Source organism: Miniopterus schreibersii (assembly GCF_964146895.1).
Source record: "Miniopterus schreibersii genome assembly, chromosome: 1".
Taxonomy (NCBI): Eukaryota; Metazoa; Chordata; class Mammalia; order Chiroptera; family Miniopteridae; genus Miniopterus; species Miniopterus schreibersii.
In genome coordinates this window covers 182,888,539-182,912,349 of record NC_138101.1, presented here as the reverse complement: position 1 = coordinate 182,912,349, position 23,811 = coordinate 182,888,539, and the positions used below count along the sequence as shown (strand labels likewise).

The following is a 23,811-nucleotide window of genomic DNA, read 5'->3' as shown; positions in this document are numbered from 1 at the left end:
TATTCTTATTGTTTAAGGTTTTATTTTTTTTACTTTTTATTTTGTTTTTACTAATTTCCAAATTGATAGCATATACTCCAGGAAGCATATTCCTTGACTAAAAACTGGAGGAAACTTATAAACTAAGTATGACTTTCATTTGGAAACAAGCTACAAACTTGATTTCTCTATTTTCCTTTAATTAAATGACAATCATTAGTTTTCCTTTCTTAAAGAAAAATTAGATTTGAATGAGAAATGAGTTTATCTTCATCCTTACAGGTAGAACAAAAAGCTAGATCTAGAATGCTGCTTCTTGTTCTCATTTTGCTTTTTAAAGAGATATAAAACAAAGGGGATGTATGTAATGTCTCAAATTAGAGAGTGTGAGTTTAGGCTGAAGAGTTCGTTGTGATTGGAATCTTCAGTTGAATAAGGCCATCCCAGCCCTTCCTCTAAGACTTTTCTCTCCTCTGCCAAAATGAACAGCCACAGGTATTTTGCATACTTTTAGTTCCGTGGCAAACTGGAAGCAGTTCTACTCAGTCCCATAAGGTGCAGAGCTGTATGTCCCAGGAATGTCAAGGCTAAAACATAACCTTTTACTTGAATCTAACACGAACAGTCTTGAAATCTCATTAATACTTCGGTCTCTCTTGCATATCCAAATAAGAATACTATTATTATGAGTTGAAATGATATACCTGTAGTTACAAATAAGTACATAAATCCCAAACTTCATTTGTAAAAAGTTGCCACAGAATAGTATTTCAATAGAAAACATTTTTATGTTACTACTCAAGCTCAGCCAAACTGAAAATGGGTATATGAAGTATATCATGCTTAGTCTGTGCATGATCACATACTACGCACATGGAAAAAATTGCTCAACTTTTAAAAATCAGTTACCGTGTTCTTCCTGTCAATAAGCTTCTTCTTGGGTTTCCCCTAGAGAAGTAGAAAGGACAAGTGGGTTAGAGTCCTATGCGGACATTCTCTCCTGAGTTCTCTCTTTCTCTCCCTCTCTCTCTCTGGCACACACACACACACACACACACACACACCCCCGAAATTTGTAGTGTAGAGATTCAATATGGAATTATGCCAGGGAAGGCATCCTGAGGGAGAAGCAGAGAGATGTATTGAGAACATGGTCAGAATAGAATCCATGTTTGAAGGAGGATCAGTGAAAAACAGAGCTAGAAGAAAGGAGTTCTAGAAAAAAGCCTAACAATTCCTTGCATGTGTATCTGTAGTCATAAACCAGGCCACAGTATTCTTCACAACAGTCACGTGAAGAAGTCATCAGCCCCATTTACAAAAAGACCATTTTGTGACATGCCCACGGTCAGAGCTTAACAAGTTTAAATTTGAACCCAGGGCTTAGGTCTCTCTATACTTTCACTGAACTGTATTAGGAAAAGAAAACAATGGCAATTCTGATGAGGTTCAAAAAGCTGCTCAGGAGAAATAGATCTTCTACATGTGATGCTTGCTCTCCAGGACTTGCTGGGCTCTAACCAAAGGAAGTAAATTCCATTCATGTTTAAATTGGCTTTTGTTTTTCTTTTAAAACATTTTCTCCTCATTCAATTTCCTCTCACCTAAGACTCTTTTAAAAATTTCCCCAGTTTTACTTAAACTCATTTGTAAAGGTGTATATTTAGTTCAGTACAATTTTATCACTATGCAAGTTCATGGACCCAACACTGGACAAGATACTGAACAAGTCCATCACCATAAGGATCCCATGTTGCCCTTTCATGACGACTCACCTCTTACCTAACCCCAGGCTCCCTTCAATCTGTTCTCCATTCTAAAATTTTATCATTTCAAAATATTATATAAATGGAATCACACAACATGTAACCTTTGGTACTTTTTTAAAAGATGCAAATGCAATCAATATCAAGATTTTCTATCTATAGAAAATCAAGTGAAAAGTATGTCTTCACCAAGATGTTTTGTCTTTCCCTTCCTATGTCTTCTATTTATGCTAATGCCCTCATATCGTCACACTGTCATCAGAAAGTCTCAAGATGAGTTTAACTTTTCCATCAGATAATGGTTTTTTCCACTAATTTGCAATTATGGTTTCACATTACCATCACCTAGGCAGCTTTTTAGTAAGTACTAATACTTCAGTCTGGGGGTGAGACTGGGGATAAACATGGTTTACAAGACCCCCAGGTGTTACTAATATGACAGGGTTAAAAATACTGCCATACTGTAAGAAAGTATGTACGACACTGTTGGCCAGGGCAGGGTGGTTAGGTGAGGGAGGAGTGGAGGAGGGCAGGAAAGACAGACAAAATTAATCTAAAGGAAATGATTAGAGAATTAGTTTGAAAGTAGTTCTGACAATAATACAATGGAATCTGCAAGAGGGAAAACATCAATTCAGATTGAAGAGAACAGACTATTGAAAGATGTTAGGGCTTGCAATAAATACAATTACAATTTTTCAATATTTCCAAAGAGTTTCTGTGTGTGAGCCTACCATGTGGTAGATTCTTGATACTGATAAAGATGAACATAACAAAGTACTTACTCTTAAAAGTCAACTTATAAAGTAGACAGACTAGTTAGTAAACAGGCAATTATAATATATGAGAATCTAAATCAGACTGAGGGGTTAAAAGGGCTGGGAGAACCTCCTCCTAGTTCAGGTAGGAGGATGAAGGACAGAGCGAGAAAAGGATTTGGGGACGCACTAAAGGTCATTCTAAGGTACGGCGAGTCCGTAAGGATAAGGGGGCATGAAAGAGCAAGTAGATGGGGTCTGGCTGGCCCCGGGTTGTGTGGAGAAATGGAGACCAGGCTGAAAAGGTAGTCCAGAGTAGATCATGAGGGCCTTTCTCTGCTAAACAAGAAAATTTGGGTATTTTTTAATCCAAGTTTTAGAATGCAGAAGTGTTAACTGGGGCCCGAAGAAAAAATTCAGGGAGTAGATAGAAAAAATATTAATCTTCCTAACTGAAATTTAGCATTTCCTTCACATACAGGTAGGAAAACATCCTCAGTAGTATTAGTGTGACTTCATTACCAAAAGAAATACCATGTTTTTTCACATTACTTTAGAAATGTTGACAGGTGTCTCAAAATATTGCCAACATTTATTATACTTTTTAAATTACAGTGGTTATGAAACCCACTGCTAGGTGTTGTTACTGAATGTGTTAATAAAAAGCACACATATTATTCATCTCAAATTTTTTTATAGTATGCTACCCGAGGAGACTGTTTCCTAATTTTGGCTATTGTGGTGCTCCACCCTGCCTTTCCCTCATATGAAGTCCAAATGTGGAACAACCAAGATGCAAGCACAGAGTCCACGTCAGTTCAGAAACAGACCAATAAGACCTGTGAGGAAACTCGTGCAACCTGCCTATCCTACAACAGTCCATTACTTATAAATATGACTGCAAATCAGATCATCAAATATGTGAGAAAATATCACAGTATAAACTAGACAGAATGATATAAACAGAACTAATCCAGAAGAATTAAATATAATACAAAAAACAGAAATATTAAACTAATTAAGAAAGTTAAAGAGCCCTCGCCTGTATGGCTCAGTTGGTTAGGCATCCTCCTACCCACCTGGAAGATGCTGGATTGATTCCAGTCAAGGGCACATACCCAGGTTGGGGGCTTGATCCCCAGTGGGAGGCGTGCAGGAGGCAGCCAATCGATGTTGCTCTCTCCTATTGATGTTTCTTTCTCTCTCTCTGTCTCCCTTCCTCTCTCTCTAAAAATCAATAAACTATTTTTTAAAAAAACAAAGTCAAACAGATATGAAAAGATATTACATCCAAAAACTATGAAAACTAATCAGAAAGCAAAAATAGTTCTTCAATATTAAAGTCGTACTTGCCAAAATAAAAAAATAAATTAAACAACCCTCTTCTGTGCTGGTCTCAAATAGCAAGATAAGGCTGAAGTTTTTAGAGTTTAGATTTATTTAGAGTTTTAGGAGACAAAGTTCAAATTCTCCCAGAATTTAAAGCTAAGAGATAATGAGATGAAAAGTATGAGAAAAAAGTAAAGAACTATGGAGGACATAGCAAAAGATCCAAAGCTCATCTAACAGAAGTTCCACGAGGAGAGGAAAGGCTGGATGAGGGGTATATTTCCTACAGTTGAAAGACTTAAATCTTCAGACTGAAAGTGCTCAGCTACTACAAAACCAAAGTAATGAAAAGTAACACATATGAACTCTAAAGACAGGGGAGCCTCGTAAAAAAACAGCTTCTGTGTCTTCTAAGTAAATCTGAAGATCTCTTTCATTAGAAGTTGCACAGTGTAATTAGTTCATCAAAGGTAATAACCACAAATTTACAGAGCGAAATTGCAAATCCCATATATTTCCTGATAATAGATCATGAAATTGCAAGAAATGGCTAAAATCTGGGTATCTATTTTAAGAATCCTGATAAAAAGGACATATACCATGAATCTAACATAGGTTCCTCTAAATAACAGAGGTACTTTATTTTGATAGTCAATTACTGAACTGTACTGTAATGCAGCTATGTCTCAGGGGCAGCAAAGTATGTGGGACTAAGCGGTCTCTGATTGCTGTGCTATTTGAATTCCAATGTCTGTTTTCCATCATTTTCCCCTATTTCCCCTATTGAGGTTATCAGTTGTCATTTCTCACAATTCTCAGCATATTTATTTTGTGAATTACCTCCCCTCCACCTTTTCTAATCTGATCATTCTAATCTCTTCTAGTCTGGAAAAACAGATTACCATGTCTGCTAAAATTGTGTCTAAAGTAAAAAGGCACTGAATAAGGGCCTTCCTTTAAAAAGAATAAAGTTTAGGGCATCTGTTAAGATTATTTAAAGATCTTTATGGTTTAACTTTTAAAATTAAAAGATCTTTAAAATTTATATTCCAAAGCACCAAGCAAAGTGTTAGACACCTGGTTAATACTCAATAAATCTATTAATAAAAAGGTATATTTGTTAGTAGTGAAACACATATTCCCCACTCTACATAAAGGCAGCTGAACTAGTTTAACTTTCTTAGCCTCTAGAAATGTTACAAAGTGCTGAGAGTGAATGAATCCTAGAAAAATGAGTTATTATGCTGTGTTTTCTGCAAGGCCCTTTTTATCAAAGATTTTACATGAAGACTTTTATAGAGCTTTTTTCCTTCATTTGCATGTACTATTTCCTAATTTTGTGACCTAGTCCTACCAAATTTTTAAGAATAGCAAATGCCCACCTGTCCGGAAAGAGACGCGTTGCTAGCATATAGTTCATGGAGGTCTTGTGTTCGAGGTAGGACCTGAAAGACAAAGAAAGAAACTGGTTATTTCTTAAACTTGTTGACAGAAAATACAGAAATAAAACCACAGAAGTGACAGGTTGCTAATATACTGTTTCTAAGGTGGCAAAAGAGGAGGCAGTTGCTCAAATTAAAATTATAAAATACTAGAGTAGCAGCAAATATAGTAAAGTGAAAAAAATAGAGGACTTCATTTAGAAGATAAGAACTAAAAGCAGGATTTCTTGGATTATTAAAAGATGATATAGTAAATTCAGAAAATAAAACTGAAAAAATGAAAATGAAACCACCACCAAAAAATCCTATCTAGGTGGAGGAAATGGTTAAATGAAACTGGGAATGGGGGATGCAAAACCATGAAATTGTGGACACAAGATTGTTTCAATCAAGATATTCCACAAGAGCTTTCAATGGCTCCTTGATGCCTATTGCTAGAGGCATACACACTTTCTTCCAAGCTTTCAAAGTTGGATAATCTGTACCACGGATTAACTCACACTTTGTCCATACGGTTCCCCAACATGGACCCTGCAGTACAGCCAGGCAAGTCTCCTTACAATCCTCTCACACCACACCTCCCACTGATCTTTCTGCCTCTGCCCTACTGCACGAAGTCTTCCTGATATGACTGCTCCAAGTCTATCGAGGTGCCTTTGTCTGAACTACCCTGACCTTTAGCGTCTATCTGAGGGACTTATCATATACTGTCTCATAGAGTAAAATTTTTCTTCTTGGAAAGCAGCTTGATAAAGCAGGAAAAAAGTAGGATCTGGAGTTAAAGATCCCTGAATCAAGTCCTGCTGTGAGATCATGAACAAGTTACACTACTTTCCAGGGCCTCACTTTCCTTATTAAAATGAGAATAACAATTATGTTTAAGTATAATTACATAGAGCTATATAAATCTGAGCTATTTTTATTATATGTATACATAATTTCTCCATCATCATACTGTTAACTCTCAAAGAGCAGGGATGCCATATAATATTTTATACTCCAGACCACCAAGCAAAGTGCTAGACACTTAGTTAATACTCAGTAAATGTGTATTAATAAAAATTTGGATAACTGGACTTCACTGAAATTTAAAACTTCTGTTCTTTAAAAGCCACTGCTACAAAAGTGAAAAAGTAGCCACATATTTGAAGAAAATATTAACAATGTAAATATCTGAGAAAGGACTTGTATCAAAAGTCCTTTAAAACACAGTAATAAAAAGATAAAAATCCTAAATTTAATATGGAAAAATAAGGTACACAAATAGTCAATAGCACATGAATGCTCAATATCATAATTCATAGATGAGAAAATTAAAACCATAGAGATATGCTAATACCAGAATGCCTAAAACTAAAAGCCTGACAATAACAAGTGTTGACAAGGATAGGGAGCAACTGGAACTCTTAGATATTTTATATTGGCAAAATGTAAAATAGTACTACTATCCTTTATTCCTTATCAAATGACCCACCTATTCCATTCCTATGTATGAATTTACTTATTTTAAAAAATATGTCTTTATTGATTTCAGAGAGAGGAAGGGACAGGGAGAGAGAGAAACATCAATGATGAGAGAGTCATTGATCAGCTACCTCCTGCAAGCCCCCTACTGGGGATCGAGCCTGCAACCCAGCCATGTGCCCTGACTGGGAATCGAACCACAATCATAGGCCAGTGCTCAACTGCTTAGCCATGCGGGCAGGCTATCCATTCCTATGTATTTATCCAAGAGAAATAAAAACATATATCCATACAGGTACTTGTACATGAATGTTCACAGCAGCTTTCTCCATAAGAGCCCCAAACTGGACACAACCCAAATGCTGTACAACAGCTGAATGGATAAACAAACTGTGGTATATTCATATACTAAAACAGTACCTAACTATAATAAGGAGTGAACTCTTACTTTAAAAAACAACATAGATATATCTCAAAAACATTGCACCAAAAAGAATCCTGACACCAAAGAGTACATACTGTATGATTCCATTTATATGAAATTCTAGAAAAACTAGAGTGTCATAACATAAAGAAAAATAGTAGATGTCTGAGACTTGAGGTAATGGGGGATTGACTATTAAGGGATATGAGGGAACTTCTGGAGGCGATGGAAATGTTCTATAACTTGATTGTGGTGATGGCAGTAAATTGGTGTTTACATTTGTTAAAACTCATCACTGAACTGTACACTTAAAATGGATGCATTTTATTGCATGTAAACCAGATCTTGATGACTAAAATTAAACAACATATTGTTTAGGCAGACCTATAAATGATAAAACAGTTTTTTTTGTATCAAGGTAATGATAAACACAAAATTTAGGAGTGTCCAACCCTGAGTTAGTGGGCTAGTTAGGAAAGAGGCAAGGGATTAAAGAGGAGTAATGCACAGGTAGATTAAATTATTGTTAATGCTCTAGTTCTTGGATTGGGTAATATTCATACTTAGAAATAAATAAACAAAATAAGAAAGGTGCCATGGGGGGAGCCATGATTATACTGTGTCACAATAATCCAACTGTGTGGATCTAAGGTATAGACTTAAAAAAAAAAAGGTAGTAGTCACCTCACCCATATATTTCCCATGTTTCTGATGTAGGGAATATGCGAATAAATCCACCTCTCCGATCATTTTCTTCCTTCACTCTCCGTAAAACTTTGATCTACATGGAGGAAGAGAAAATACAATGAGTACCTATTTTGAAAATTGGAATCCATGTGGTTATAGGACACAACAGAGTTATGACCCATGAATATGAAAGAAGCATGAGGGAGAAATTAATTATAGTTAAGATACTGTTTTCTGAGAAGAAATCTCCCCCATCTTGAATCTTATCTTTTTCAATATAAGACAGGAGTTGGTCATGAATATTATAATTATAACTCACTAATTTTCACTGACCCCGTGTTAACCCACAAAAGCCTGAGACGCGGTTATCTTACCTCCTCCATTGACAGACCAAGCACAGAACCACCTAACTTGGTGGGCACCTTCTCCCGGGCTGAGCCCACAAGGTTTTTCATCTCTGCATCACTGGCAGAGAGTGGGCGGGCGCGCTAAAAAGAAGGAAAAACAAACTAACAACCCATTTTTATTCTCTTTCTTCACGTCCCTCTCTTCAGTCCCTCAACATCATTATCTTTCTGAATATGTGTAAGCTCAAATCCAAAGCCCAATGTCTGCCATTAATCCCTTAGCTGGAAACCCTGGGAAACAGATGAAAGCCAGTAAACTCAAAGGCAAGAGGAGAAAACAGAAGAGTAGAAAAATACTCTGGGTTGAGAGAAACAAGCAGGAAAAAAGAAAGATGTCTCCATGTCTTTCTAAGCGAGTACTCCGAATCTTAGTTTAGAATACATTTAATATTTTCAAGAACATGGGGGAAATCTGAAAAAAACTCAATATAAAATTAAGTGTGTATTTACTTCAGTAACTATACTCTTTTCAGCACTGGGGAAGGGGAACTGAGACATAAGACAGAAAACCAAGGAGCAATCTGTAATAAATAAAAAGTTGGGCTGTGGGATGTTTTAGAATTTGCGGGGGAATATACTGTGATGAGAGTCATCAGTGACACATAAAAGAACCGTGACCAAAAGACTACAACTTGAGAAATACTCGGGCTGCTGGACATGAAGAGGCCTGAATCAAGGACAACTGCCCTGGGCACTCCACGAAGACAAACAAATGTGCCATGCTCACCACGGATCCCCCAAAATGATCTGCGCTATTTCCCCTTCTGAGTGATGATCAGGAAGGCCATCTGAGAACAAAAGTTTTAAGTGACTTTGATGTTATGTGAACAGGAAAATATAAAGGTAACATGGGAAGTCAGATGGTATAAAGCATGAGAATAGACTATTATTGAAACAGATGAAATGACTGATAAAATAAGACGAACCTACCAAGTAGGAAAAATATGAAATAATTCAAGAAATGCGGGTGTAAGTTGACTTTCTAAATTCCTAGAAGTAACTTTGACCAGAAAGAAAAGGCCCCATTGTCAGAAGCTATTCCTGCATTTACTTTTCTCTTTGTGTAGATTATCTATGAAAAGGCATTCTGGTCTTTTGACCTTTTGGGCAATACTCACTGTTATGGACTGAATGTTTGTGTCCCCTCAAATTCATATGTTGAAGCCCTAACCTAACCCTCCCCCCATGTGATGGTATTTAGAGGTGTGGTTTTTGGGAGGCAATTAGGGTTAGATGAGGTCAGAAGGGTGAGGTCTTGGTCTGATGGAATTAGTGCCCTTAAGAGCTTTCTCTCCCCACCCTCCCCCAAGCAGGTGCAAGGAAGAGGTCATGTGAGCACACAGTGAGATGGCGGCCACCTACAGGCCAAGAGAAGAGGCCTCAGAATAAAACCTACCTTGCCAGGCCCTTGATCTTGCACTTCCCAGCCTCCAGAGCTGCGAGAAACACATTTCTGTGGTTTAAACCACACAGTCTATGGTTATTTTGTTACAGCAGCCCAAGCTAACTAATACATCCCTGTATACAAATAACCACGAATGGTTTTACCTTGGGACACAAGGGAGACCAATTTATATACTAATCTTCAAAGCTAGGATGGGAGTTATAAAAATAGATTTTCTGATAGGTAACTCCATGATGAGATATCTATATAAAGAAAAACCATGAAATTAGCAGATATAAGCAACATGTGAAGGCAGGGACTTTATCTGTTTAGCTTTGCCTGTGGTATTTTCAGCATCCGGAACAGTACTCAGCACAGAGCAGGATGTCAATAAATATTTGTTGAACAAATAAAAAAATAAAAAAATAAATAAATGTGCTGACACACAGATCAATCATGTTTAGAATAAAACTTTGCAAGGAAACAAGATGGCGCCGTAGGTAACAGCTGCATCCGCCGCCTCCCGCAACCACATCAAAATTACAACTAAAATACAGAACCACCATCACTCAGAGCCTCCTGAAATCTGGCTGAACAGAAGCCCTACAAGCAGGGAGCTGAAGGAGCACCGAGAGTGGTGGGGGGGGCGGAGACGCCGGCGGATCCAGGCTAAAATGCAGAGATGTGGCCGCGGGCCCACACCCAGTGTCCCGGGTTAAACCCGGGAGGGAATCTCGGCGGTGGGAGTTTCCCAGAGGAGTGAGGGGCCCCAGCCCAGGGCTCCAGGGCTGGGAAGAGAAGTCCCCACAACTCCAGGCTGTGAAGCCAGCGGGGACTGTCTCTGAGGGCCGCAGAGGCTGCGGGTGCCCCAGCAGCTCCTCTTAAAGGGCCCGCACACGGACTCACTCGGACACGCTCCCTCTGAGCCCAGCGCCGGGCAGCAGCTTGAAAGAACCTGGGACACTTGGGGAGGAACTAACCTGCCTGAAATCCGGGCGAAAGTGGAGGGGCAGCTTTCTCCCAGGCAGAAGAGCTGGCAGAGACCATGGCTCCTTTGGCGAGCCTTCCCCGCACACAGCCGGCAGGCAGATGCCGTATTTGAATAGCAGCACCTGACCCACACCTTTGGCCCCGCCCCGTGATTCCCAGAGGCCCCGCCCCTCCCCACCTGCAGCTCATCCAGGCCATTTCCCGTGGCTTTTCTGTGCAAGTGGCCTCTCAAGCCTCATGCTTAGGACTTTCCTAAAATCTCTCAAACAAGCAGCAGCGGGCCTCATACAGCTTGATAAGTGGCCCCAGGCCTGGCACTAGCGGCAGCTTCACTGGCTCACAGCTTGGCCTCTCCTGGGCACCTCCAAGCGCAGCACAAGTAGCAGCCAACTACAATTTGCTGTGTAGCTCATGCTGGGTGGCCCTGGGCAAGGCACTGGCACAGGCTGACTTTGCACCTCCTGGGAGGCCTCAGAGACAGTGCACCTGGTGGTCAGACTCAATCATGCTGGATTACGATCCTACCACATCCACAAGTGACACACTCAAGGGGCGCACTTGGTGAATACCAAAGCTCCACTGAAGTAAATCCTGCTCCATAGGGGTGTCTCCAGCACAGCAGCTCTCTGGCCGTAGTTCCAGCTGGTCCTCAGAGCTGATTGGTCTGGGGGTCAATTCCTCCCAGGGACACCAAGAGCAACCAAGGCTCAACTACAACAGGCAGTGCACACAGCCCACACAGGGGAGCTCAAGTGACTGGGGAGACAGCTGAGCCACTGGACCCTACAGGACACCTACTACACAAAGCCACTCTACAAATTCCAGGAGACATAGCAGTTCTACCTAATATGTAGAAACAAACACCAGGAAGCAGCCAAAATGCAGAGGCAAAGAAACATGTCACAAAAGAAAGAACAAAAGAAATCTCTAGAAAAGGAACTAAATGAAATAGATCCAAGCAAGCTAACAAAGTTCAGAATAATGATTATAAGGATGCTCAAGGATATTAGTAAGAGTATGACGAAAATAATTGAGAAAATCGATGACATAATAAAGTACCAATTTGAAATAAAGGCTACACGAACTGAAATGAAGAATAATTTACAGGGAATCAACAGTAGAGTAGAGGACGCTGAGAATCAAATCAGCAATTTGCAACATGAGGAAACAAAAATCACCCAACCAGAAGAGCAAAAAGAAAAAAAGAATCCAGAAATATAAAGATAGCATAAGGAGCCTCTGCGACAACTTCAAGAAGCCCAACATTCGTATTATTGGGGTGGCAGAAGGAAAGGAAAGACAGCAAGAAATTGAAAACCTATTTGAAAAAATAATTACAGAAAACTTCCCCTACCTGGGGAAAGAAATCGACTTACAAGTCCAGGAAGCACAGAGGGTTCCAAACAAGAGGAACCCAAAGAGGCTCACAGCAAGACACATCATAATTAAAATGCCAAAGGTTAAAGACAAAGAGAGAATCTTAAAAGCAGCAAGAGAAAAGCAATTAATTACATACAAGGGAGCACTCATATGACTGTCAGCTGATTTCTTAACAGAAACTTTCCAGGCCAGAAGGGAGTGGCAAGAAATATTCAAAGTGATGAAAAACATGGAACTACAACCAAGCTTACTCTACCCAGCAAAGCTATCATTTAGAACTGAAGGTCAGATAAAGAGCTTCTCAGACAAGGAAAAGCTAAAGGAGTTCTTCACCACCAGACCAGCACTACAGGAAATGTTGAAGGGTCTTCTTTAAGAAGAAGCTAATGAACAAAAGAATCTGATGAACTAAATAGATCCAGAGACACTGACGCATGTAACAGACGATTATATTTCAGAGGGAAGAGGGAAGGGGGGTGGAGGGTGGGAAGAGATTAACCAAAGAAGTTACAGGCATATATGCATAACCCATGGACACAGTCAATGATGGGGTAAAGGCCTGGGGAGGGGGTGGGAGCAAGGTGGAGGGAGTCAATTGGGGGGGGGGGGGGAAATGGGACACCTGTAATACTTTCAACAATAAAGATAAATTAAATAAAATAAAAAAAGAATAAAACTTTGCAAAAAAATTTGGGAAAATTTTTAATTCCCTTCCAATTTTACTTGAATCCTTAGTAAAATAATCAAACAAATATTAAAAGAAAAAAAATCCATAATCATTTAGTTTAATGGGTTATAAAATATAGAAGCATGGACACTGCTTTATGTTAAAAGATGCTTTAAAATTTTGATTTTCAGGACAAAATTACAAAACAGGGAATGTAGAAAATAGATTTAATGTCTTTGGATTTCACAGAAGCATTTGTAAAATTTTCATAAAATTTTTATTCAAAATTATGTTTCCAATCAGGGCTTAATATCATGATATAATAAATAAAATATACCAACAGCCCTGGCCAGTGTGGCTCAGTTAAATGAGCTTCCTCCCATGCACCAAAAGGTTGCAGGTTCGATTCCTGGTCAGGGCACATGCTGGAGTTTCGGGCTCAATCCCCAGTAGGGGGTGTGCAGGAGGCAGCCAACCAATGTTTTCTCTCACATCAATGTTTCTCTCTGTTTCTCTATTTCTGTCCCCTTCTTCTCTCTCTGAAGTCAATAAAAACATGTTTTTTTAAAAAATACACCAACAAAAACTGAAAACAGTTAAAAGACATAACTGTAGGATAAAACAAATAGCAGTGAATCAAGTTAGGAAGTGATTTTCAAAATGGGTCTTAAGCATTGTTTAGACTCTTCATTAATGTCTGGGAGGATGGATAAATTAATTTATTTGCATTGGTGCACGACAGCAAATGTGAAAAACATGACTACAGGTAAATACTATGGAATGGGTAAATCAACAGGGTTCAAAAGTGTGAAGGACACTAAATCTTCTGGCAGTAAACTATGTGTCTGGAGCTATCCTAAGTATTTATCTGTATTTTATCATTTCTTTTTCACCATAACTCCATATATTATTATTAGTCTCATTTGACAGATGTGGGAAGTGAGCCTCAGAAACTTAAGGGAACTTGCCCAAGGTGTAACAGTTGAGTTACTGGGAGAGCAAATTTGAACCCAGGTCTATCTGACTCTAAAGTCCATGTTCTTTCCACAAAACCATGCTGCCTGCCTTGGAACACTGAAAAGTAATTTCTGCTGAGTGGAAAATCTGAACCACAGAATTCAAGGGAAGGAAGAAATGTAGAAGTCAGACAACCAATAGGCAAAGAACTCTGACTTCACAATCCGACAGCAACAGAGAAAGAAAACTTGACATAATATAAATGGACAAAGCAGAGAATTTCTTTTCTTTTTTGACTGAGTTCTGACTAAACTACCATGGAGTTGAGAGTGCCTCGTTAATAGAAAGACAGTGACAAAGCAGAACACTGCAAAGAACAGTAAGAATCAAAGAATTCAATACGTATACAGTTGGCCGAATAAAACCGCGAAGGCGTTGGGTCACATTAGCAGTGCTCTGAGATACCACTAGAGAGGCCTTGCTCATCCCAGGCTACTTGCAACCTATGGCACTTCCGGCAACGGAGTAGATGTAACAGAGTTCAAGTGGGTAAAGGGAAATTAAGATTAGAATCATATATCAGAGCTACTTCTTTGGAGGCAAATTAAGGCTATGAAACAGTACTTTTAATGTTCTCCTTAAGTAGATTAATTTAAGAGATACTTAGAATGTAAGCTCTTTGAAGTCAACAGCCTTGGATTTGGGGGAGGAGGGTTGTTTGTTTGCCATGGAGAGCAGCTAGCACACTAAGGTACTTGCTAAATACAAAACACTAATTACAATTTTGAATTCTACCACCTAAACACCAAAACCCATATTACAGAACCACATTAACCAGTCCAAATACTAGACAACCAGTAAGGCTTTTGTTCTTTTTCATTTCTTGGATTCATATAAACAATGTAAATCACTTTATCAAAAGCAGCAGCTAAGAAAGTTACAATTCGAGCTTCTGAGCTTACCAGAAACTGCATCAGAGAGCACAAATGTCAAAATAAATATACTGCAGCTTTCTGCTAAAGAACTAATAATTGCAAGTGAAACATCTCTCTCTCTCATATCAAAGCATCAGACAGCAGGAGCAGTACCCTCACTGCTACCCTATCACTTCAAAAAGATGTTTTGAAAAATCCTCATGGAAAAAAGTGAGTGTTATTCTCAAATACTGCTAACAAGAACGGTAAGAGGGCAACTGCTGATCATTAAGAGATGGAGATAAAATCTTTTTGTATTTTAAAGGTAGCATCTGAGACATTAATTAGGGCAGAGTTTCTAAGAGTCATAAAACTATAAATCACTACATATAACAAATGTCATCTGTTGAGAAACTCTAAGACAGCCCAATACCCAATGTGAAAACGTTTCCAGTATTAACCTACTGACAACAGTATGTTTCATAAGACGTCTGAACAAAAGAAAGGCAATTTGTGAACTATGATATTTCCTTTCTGGAATAGTTTGGTTAAAGCGCTAGATATGTCCCTAAATACTGTTCATTTAAATTCAACTGCCTCCATCAGCATAATCACTATCAGGAAAAGAGGGTTCATAAGTTCCTGCAACCTCTACTCTTAGATTCTATATCTAAAAAGACCTCTGTGCATTCATTTTCACATGTTCTATTTTACATTATTAAACTGTTCAAAGAGCAGGTGCATAAAATATGTACTATGAAAGAGTAAAGCTAAAAAGGCTTTCCATTTGGCAAATGGAAATAAAAATTTGAATGAAGTCTCCAAATGACCCAGAACTTACCTGTTTAGTGTTTGATGACTGAAACTGTGCAGATACTGGACGCTATAAAAGACAGAAAAATGGAATAAAGCCTTATCTTCTCCTAACATGCCTATATTTTTCAACTCCTACTCTATAAAACAACGAAAAGATGACCTCCATGCAAAAACCGAAAGCAGAGACCTATACTCTGTGCTTGAAAAATGAGAACATTTATTATTTTTCACAGCACTTTCTCCTACTGTATATCTATTCCAGTTTCATCTAAATCCTACCGTCACGTACTGAAGATCCTGAACTCCATCTCCTGATAAATGTATTTCACACGGTGTACAAAAAAACCCTAGTCTATAGTTCCTTTAGCCTTTATTAAATGTGCTGTGGGCTGCTTATAGACCAGGTACAAAACAAATGGTAATAAATTCTCTATGATTTGCAAAGAGTCACCAATAGAAGCTGATGGACAAGCTAAGAAAAGGGATCAATTCATCCAAGACTGACATACAGCTACCCATAGCGTGGAACTTGGCAGAAACACGGTTAAAGCTATACAGAAACATTCACAATCCTTCATCTGGGGCTCCTGCCACAGATACTGCAGAAAACAATTTGCAAAGGAATGTGACTGCCTAAATTCAGTTTTCCTAGTACACCTAGGTTAATCCTCTACTTTCTCTTATTAAAAATTAAAGAAAACCCTTTGATCTATGATGATGTACTGATCAAGTATAGCCCTGTTATCTGGTTTTACTTCTAATCCAAGATAATACCCCTTAAAATATAGCACACCCCGTTCCACATCACAACACTCTCTAGAGCAGGAGGTCTCAGGCAGACAGCCCACAGACTGAATCCTGTGCAAAGGCATGTTCTGTTTGGTCTGCAAAGTAGTTTTTTTAAATTGAACTAGTTGCCAATATTTTAAAATAAGATTTCGGATTCCTCTTGACAGTAGGAAAATCTGGCAACACCCGGCCCACACTCATAAATGGCCATGATCGGCTAGAGCACATTAGTAAAACAGGTGCCCCCTTTTATATGAGGCATGTACTCTCCAGTTTCCTGCAGTCACACCACTCTTAGCTGTATTCTCCCTGGCCCCATTTCCTCATTTCCACTGTCTGCCTATAGCCCCATAGGTGTTTGAGTCTGCAAACCCTGTTCTAATGAAAAGTTTCCTATCTGTATGAGCATGGCAAACAGAAATGGCACTACTCTAAATAAGACCAGCAAGCAAAATGAAGAGGAGGGAGTGGAGCGGCAGGAGAAGGGAGGGGAAAGGGATTCATGGAGGGCTCCGAGGAGGTGGGAGGAGGGGAAAGGGGAAGAAGGGGGAGAAGCTGTTTCTGCCTTCAGAGAGCTTACGATCCAGCAGAGTGTACTGGACCATTTAAAAGCAACAAGTCAGGGAATGCAAAACAATGCAAAAGGCAACAAGTAAATAATACTGAAATGAAAAGTAAAGGTAATGACACAGTGGGATGGATTTAATACAAAACAATCACCAAACTTCTGAGCAGGCAAGGTAATCCAGATGGGAAGAGAGGAGGAACGTGGACCTTTTAGATAAGAAGAAATGTTAAAGACCAAAAAAAAGCCACTGGGAACCAGCCAGGTCTAGACTGGCAGGGACTGATTAGATGATGGAATAAACAGACAGAATGATTAGCTGATTGGTTTAACTGGAACAAAACCACAAAGACTGGAGCAACGCTTGATCAAATGATGTTTCAGACACAGGTTTCTGTAGGCATTTTATCTCATTGAACTTCAATCAACACTCATCACCATGGAGGATCCTTTTGAAGAGAATCACTTGTAGGATATTATTTCAATGGAGCATCTTTATGAAGCTAGTCTGAAGATCAAAAAGAATGTGACACAGTAATGACCAGGAATTTGTAGGCTCCTTCTCTGTGCCTTATTTATGAACATATCAATTTGAGAAAAAAAGAGGGCAATTTTTAAAAGGAGAAACAAAAAAGGAAAGAAAATGGAAAAATAAGCCAAAAGAAAAACACACACAAAAAGCAGACAGTAAGTTTACTTGAAAGCATAAGCTAGCAGCCACAGATGAATATAACTGCCTTTGGTCTAGAATGATCCCCAAATTCTCCTGCTCTGAGTAAGCTCATATCCATGGAGCTTCAACTCACTCATTTACATCAGCTGCCAATTTCCAGTAAGCCTCCTTAGGGCTTCCTGATGCTGAATTTACTTACCTGAGGTTTCTGGAAAGGGTTTCGCCTGGAAGACTCAAAGGTGGGATAAATTGGTCGGGTTGATGCCCGCTGGGAAGGATCTTGGCACACAAATCCTGAATGGAGAATGGGAAACATTAAAACCTTCCATTTTCTAAGAAATCAGCAGGTTTAGCTGCACCTTTTCTTATGATGTACTAACTCTACTTCAATGTCATAAATATTACAGAGATCCATCCTCAAGAGGATTACACACGACTCTCCCATACACACATTCTGCTTGAACTTCGCACCACAACTGGGGAGAACGAGAAAGAAAAATACACAGCTAAGTCGACCTTCCTCACTGGGAGCTGAGATGTGACTCAGATGGAAAAGGGGTGTAGTTTTGATGAACTTCAGTGCAAAGGTGCAAACCGCCATTGAAAAACACACAGCTGTTAATACAAGCAAATTATTTTAAAGTGGCTTCCTGGATGGTGTCTGGAAAACAATGTTTTTACTGGGAGAATCCAAAAGCAAGTGAGGAGTCTTGTCCTATTGCAGGTTCCACTTCTGGAACTGCTGAAGGTGTTCTACTGGCAGCTTTCAAAATGAGCTTTGTAGGGGGATAAATGGTGACAGAAGGAGACTTGACTTGGGGAGATGAATACATAATACAATATACAGATGATGTATTATAGAATGGTGCATCTGAAACCTATGTAATTTTATTAACCAATATCACCCCAATAAATTCAATTAAAAAAAATCAACAACAAAAATAGAGTTTTGTAGCTTTTCCATGGCTTAAGAGATCAGGCTTGGGTTAATTTCACTTATATCCTAAAAGGAAGCAGATTCCTACCTAAGGAGAAAAGAGTACCTAATTTTTACAGCTTTTGCTGGTTCACCAAGTACTAGTTCATTTCAAAAAGATTTCATTATGTCTTTTAAGAGTACTTAAAAAAACAACATACCCACCTGACTGTTCATCTCCATTTCAAAGTTTTGGCTTATCTACTCAAAAAGGAATTTCTAACTACTTCAGTTATAACTGCTACAGAAGATCATGTTGACACCAGCAGAGACCGTCTAGCAGAAATACAGCCAGTCTCCTCTGTAACAAAGCTTCTTCAGTGGGTTTCACTGTCCCAGCTCAGAGAAAAACATACTTTCTCCAGATCTTTGCTTAATTCTCTTCCTCAGCTCATAATTCCTGTGCCCAGGAATTAGGTCTCAGCCCTAGTTGTGGTTCAACCTCAGGACAGGATGGAGCCAGGGGGAGCAGAAACACATAAACACTTCCCTGAAAATATAATTTTTTGGTACAAAACATCCAGCATGGCTTAGGAACTGCCAATTGGCAACACCTATGGAGCCTGACAAAATGGATGCTCTGGGTAACTTTTATGTGCGTTTTCAGAAAACACCACTACTCACCGACAACAGTGAACATATCTGAAATCATACTGGCTTTAATCTTTAGGTCCAGAGGTGCATCACTAACGGGAAAGAGAAAGAAAAGAGCAATCAATAATTTTATAGATTAACTTAATAACTGCCCCTAACGGGCCCCAATATAGCAAAGCTTCCAAATGTTGATGAGCAGCAACACATAAAGCACATCAAATCCATGGAAAAAGAAAAAGAACTCTGGCAAAAATACTAGAAATAAAAGCTCGGTGTTAAACTCATCCTCTGTAAGGCAGGCCCAGCACCAAGGTGTTGATTCCCTGACATGCAACCTTTTTACTCCAGAAGATCTTGTGCAATTCAAATTTTGCACAAGTCAAGAATACTGCTTCATTATCACTGTGGATTTTAGAGGTTCAGACTTCTAATATGCTCTTTTATGAGGTGCCCATCATTGAAATTATTTTTTTACTGATGCAATAGTCAAATCATATTCATATGCAAGAGAAAAAACTTTGGCTATCTTTGTACTTTTTTTTAGGGCTTTTCTATTCTAAATCAATCTTCTTAAGCTTATAGGCTTGCAAATGAGGGCAAAATAAACACAAGTTATACGAAAACATGCCCACATGATGCAGCAGGAACCCACATGGAAACAGAAACAACACAGGCTGAAGGCTGGAGGCCTCCGGGGCGGTGACGGCCATGTTGGCTGTGTTGCTGTTTCTCCATGAACCAGATCACTCTGGCTGCCAGACCCAGCGCATCATTCTGGGGATCTCTAACACTGTATGATGTACCTTGCTGGGCAGTCTGTTAAGAGCTGACTGAACAAAAGTGCAGCACAACATTTGAAGCATCTGTAATATCTAGCTCCACACCTTACTACTGGGATTAAGCCAAACTCTCACTCCACAAAATAGTTAATCTGTCTTTATTTGATTACTTGGCATTTTGCCAACATTGCTCATCCTTAAAAATGCAGCAGCTGGGTGGTCTCTGAAATAAATCTCCAGGGTTCCCTCACTGTTTAGAGGAGCATACAGCTAACAGAAACTCTGGCTGTAGCTGCAGATATAAGCAGAATCTTCTCTGGTACTGATTTCCTTCTTCTCAATAACAGATAGGTTAAAAATTGTTTTTAGCCCGGCCGGGCGTGGCTCAGCGGTTGAGCATCGACCTAGGATCCAGGCGATCAGGGTTCAATTCCTGGTCAGGGCACATGCCCCAGGTTTCGGGCTCAATCAATGACTCTCTCATCATTGATGTTTCTATCTCTCTCTCTCCCTCTCCTTTCCTCTCTCTGAAATCAATAAAAGATATATTAAAAAAAAATTAAAAAATTGTTTTTAGACTTTAATCTTGGGTGAATACCAGGGCATGGGCAGGGCAAAAGGACCAGCTGTTATCTATACTGCCCTAGACCCAGCTCTATATTTGTATGGTGTATATGGATTTGAGCCTGTGCAAGCCTTTCGTAATAAAGGAAATACAATACCACATGTATTTCTTTAGCCTTAGCAGAACTATAAAGTCAAAGAGAGAGAGAGAGAGAACTGGGGATAAAAATGAATACAAGAAGCAGCCCTTAAAAGCCCAATAAGACATTAACCACAGAGCACAAATTGACTACTAAGATAGGGATCCATGGTTGCCATATGGACTTTGACAACATACCACAAATCTCCCAAATTTAGACATTCTAAACATCTCTATCTAGTAACTAGGGAAAGATATCTCTCCCAGTGAAAAGAGACATGACCAAAAAAAAAAAAAAAAAAAAGTGTTTAAGTGCTAGTCACTGGAGGTCTCGCCTTTCCAGTAGATAGAACAGATTACTTACCAAGCCAAAGAAGGAGAGAGATTCACTTCTAACAACCACGGCTTCAGAGTAGAATCTATAAGCACGTCAAAGCCATAGAGTTCTAAAAATACAACAACACAATACACAACATCATTTGCCATGCCACAAACAAAGATCTGGAAGATTTAATCCAATCAACTCCCATCCGAAGCCTAGAAGCTTGCTGAGTAAAAGTAGTAAGTGGACACGGAAGCAGATAACATTTCAAGTTCGAGAGAAATCAGTCCAGCTCTAGAGCAGTAAGAAAGCAAAGTTATAAAATTCTACTGCTTTTACCGTCCACTCTGCTTACGTCCCTGAGTTCTACCCAGAAAGTGGCCTGACTCTAGAGGTTAACAAGCATGATTCTACTGTGCTATGGGTAAAAAAACTTTGGGGCAAAGGAATGCCACAAGGGCATGCACTATCAATGCTGCTTTGGGCTTGTTCTGGATTGGTCCCCACCACACCCTGAAAACAGAGAATCTACTGAAGGCATCTCTCAAGGATCCTTCTATCTCATTTTCTTAAACCAAGATCTTGCTTTTGCAACCTAGTCAAGAAGACATCTAAATGTAAAATATATTTATTCTCTCCCCTTGCCTCAGGTTTCAATTTCCCTTTGAAGATAGAAAATAACATAGAAAGACAGGAGAGGAGAGAGCCAGTGGCAGCAGAGCAGGACTGTGACAAACCATCCTATACTTCCTATGGGAGCTGGAGATCAGACTTCCATGACTTCTGGACTCTTTACTGATTCTCTTACCCGAATTCCCCAGCTGTTGCCAAGAGCGAAGCAAGAACCATGAGCAGTTTTCTCCCAGAATCCAGGGATGAGAGGCTAACTTTGGAACCTCGGGTGACAACCTTTACTCTCTATTATTGCTAATGAGATCCTCTCCACGGTCCTCCTTGGTATACATATATAGAATATATCAGACTTTCAGAAGTCCCACTCATTCCCAAACATTGTACTCTGTTCTTCAAATACACTGTTTATACCTTCCTTCCAGGAGAGAACACTAGCTTCCCTACGGTTCAAGCAGAGGTCACAGACCACAGTTCACACCCACAAAACACCACCAGGTATTTCCCAGAAATTCATTTTGAAACAAGTATCTTTACTACAAGAGGATTTTGCCATTTCTCAATCCTCTAAAAAACAGAACAAAATAAATGTAGGTGTCTAAAAAGATAGTGCCAAAGACTCTCTTCAAGAACACAGGAAGTCTGATGTAATACCAAGAATTCCAGAATGGGAATCCAGACACCTGGACCTTCCTCGTGACTCTTCTTCTGATTCACTGTGAAACTTGGGGACATCATTTCTCTCTCTGATATTTCTTTAGCATCTTTTGGTTTCCCTTATGCTCTTAATTAATCTCTATTTGTCAATATCTGTATGCTCAGTAAACCTATATCCAGAATTCCTATTTATGCAATATGGATTCAGATAGACATTCATTTTCAAATTTTCTCTTGGGAAAATTGTCCATAAGTGAGTTGGTTCCCCTAGTACTTACTTAGGATTCCATTTAATTTGCAAAACTAATCATAAACTATAAGACAGTCTGAGTTGGGATTCACCTTCATGTAACTATACAAAAATCGCATATTCTCTATTCCTTAAAATGTAAAGAAATAAAAGGTCCCTCACCTATCTTCTTTTGGTAACAAATTAGAACTTTTATGGCCAGTACATTCTTCTGAATATTTTAACTAACCTTCCGTCATCGCAGAATATTCCCCTTTTATCTGAGAAAAACTTTTTGTGATATGGCACTAAATAAGGCACTCAAAAGGAAAAACCTAACTGCAAAATCTACAAGTCCATGTTAATATCATACAAGCAAGGGAGAACAGAATGTGAGTCTGATTCAAGAAAAAAAAATTCTCTTCAGTTTTTAAAAGCTGAAGCACAGGACTCAACTGTTTCATAAAGTGGTAATATTATTAATAATAGTACGAGGAACAAAGAGGATGAAATTGATGCACATATTGACCAGATTTGCAGAATCAGCTACAAATGGAGACAAACTGAAATAAGAATATCAATGAGGCCCACTATTTCAACACCTCGCTTTAAGCAGCCAACACATTTACCTATATCCCAAATTAAGAGGCAAATTCCAAAGATCTCAGTTAAAAAGTTGAGAACCAACATTCTGGGAAGGAAAAAATAACCCAAAGAGGGAAAATACCGTTTACAGTGACAAGTTAATTTTTACCCAGGTGAATAAAAACCCTTCAGTGCTAAACAATCTCATAGTTAGCTTTGAATCTAACTACATCTGTACATGCACCAGGCTTGGGTCTACTATCATTTAAGGGTGGGGTAAGTACGTGATAGTATTACAACATGATGCAAAGCCCAGCTCACATTAGAGGCTGGAACTGGGGGAAAGAAATGGGGTAAGAAGATAGCATTTGCATCAGGCTTATCTCTTAACACATTGTGTACCGCACAGAAATCTCTAAGACATACGCCAAGGACCTCATGTTTTTGGGCAAATTGCACGTTATTTAAATCATAACTATAGATCATAATGCACTTTAGATGTTGTTTTTCAATAATTATAACATTTTTATTTACAAAAACAATTAAACAATTAAAGTTCCTAGTACTTTTTTAACGTATGGTACTGAGTTAATGTATGAGACCAAACAAAATTTACATAAGTATCTAAATTCGCTCCTTTTACCACTCGTGAGCCGCTCACGAGTTTTGGCGCTCATGAGTTTTCCCGTGTTTCGGGCGCCATCTGTTAAGGACCACTCACGAGTTTTCTCGTGTTTCGTGCGCCACGCGTTAAGGACCACTCAACGCACCATCTCGTTTTTCACGCACCATCTGTTATGGACCTTAGATGTCAATACACTATCTTGTCCACATCGAATAAAGCGATCTCATTAGCGGAAACCGTGCAGGTGAATCTACGAAAAACTATATAATTGCAGGAACCCATAAAGCATTGCAGTTACATTGTATTTTGGTCATTCAAAT

General features: G+C 39.1%; 1 protein-coding gene across 5 annotated transcripts in view; it reads right to left on the bottom strand.

Annotated features, from left to right (window-relative positions):
* TTLL5 (tubulin tyrosine ligase like 5) overlaps positions 1-23,811 on the bottom strand; it is a gene marked incomplete at its 3' end in the record, with an annotated part of 215,860 nt that overhangs the window by 139,552 nt on the left and 52,497 nt on the right. For 4 of the 5 annotated variants that reach the window (XM_081147080.1, XM_081147081.1, XM_081147084.1 and 1 more), the window contains exons 13-20: positions 20,808-20,889; positions 18,992-19,053; positions 17,591-17,685; positions 15,390-15,431; positions 8,224-8,337; positions 7,852-7,943; positions 5,215-5,277; positions 889-927 (exon numbers count right to left, since the gene is read on the bottom strand). In XM_081147080.1, coding sequence (XP_081003206.1) covers positions 889-927; positions 5,215-5,277; positions 7,852-7,943; positions 8,224-8,337; positions 15,390-15,431; positions 17,591-17,685; positions 18,992-19,053; positions 20,808-20,889 — 589 coding nt within the window. The remainder of the gene's footprint in view (positions 1-888; positions 928-5,214; positions 5,278-7,851; positions 7,944-8,223; positions 8,338-15,389; positions 15,432-17,590; positions 17,686-18,991; positions 19,054-20,807; positions 20,890-23,811) is intronic. The other variant, XM_081147083.1, reaches the window with a different exon arrangement.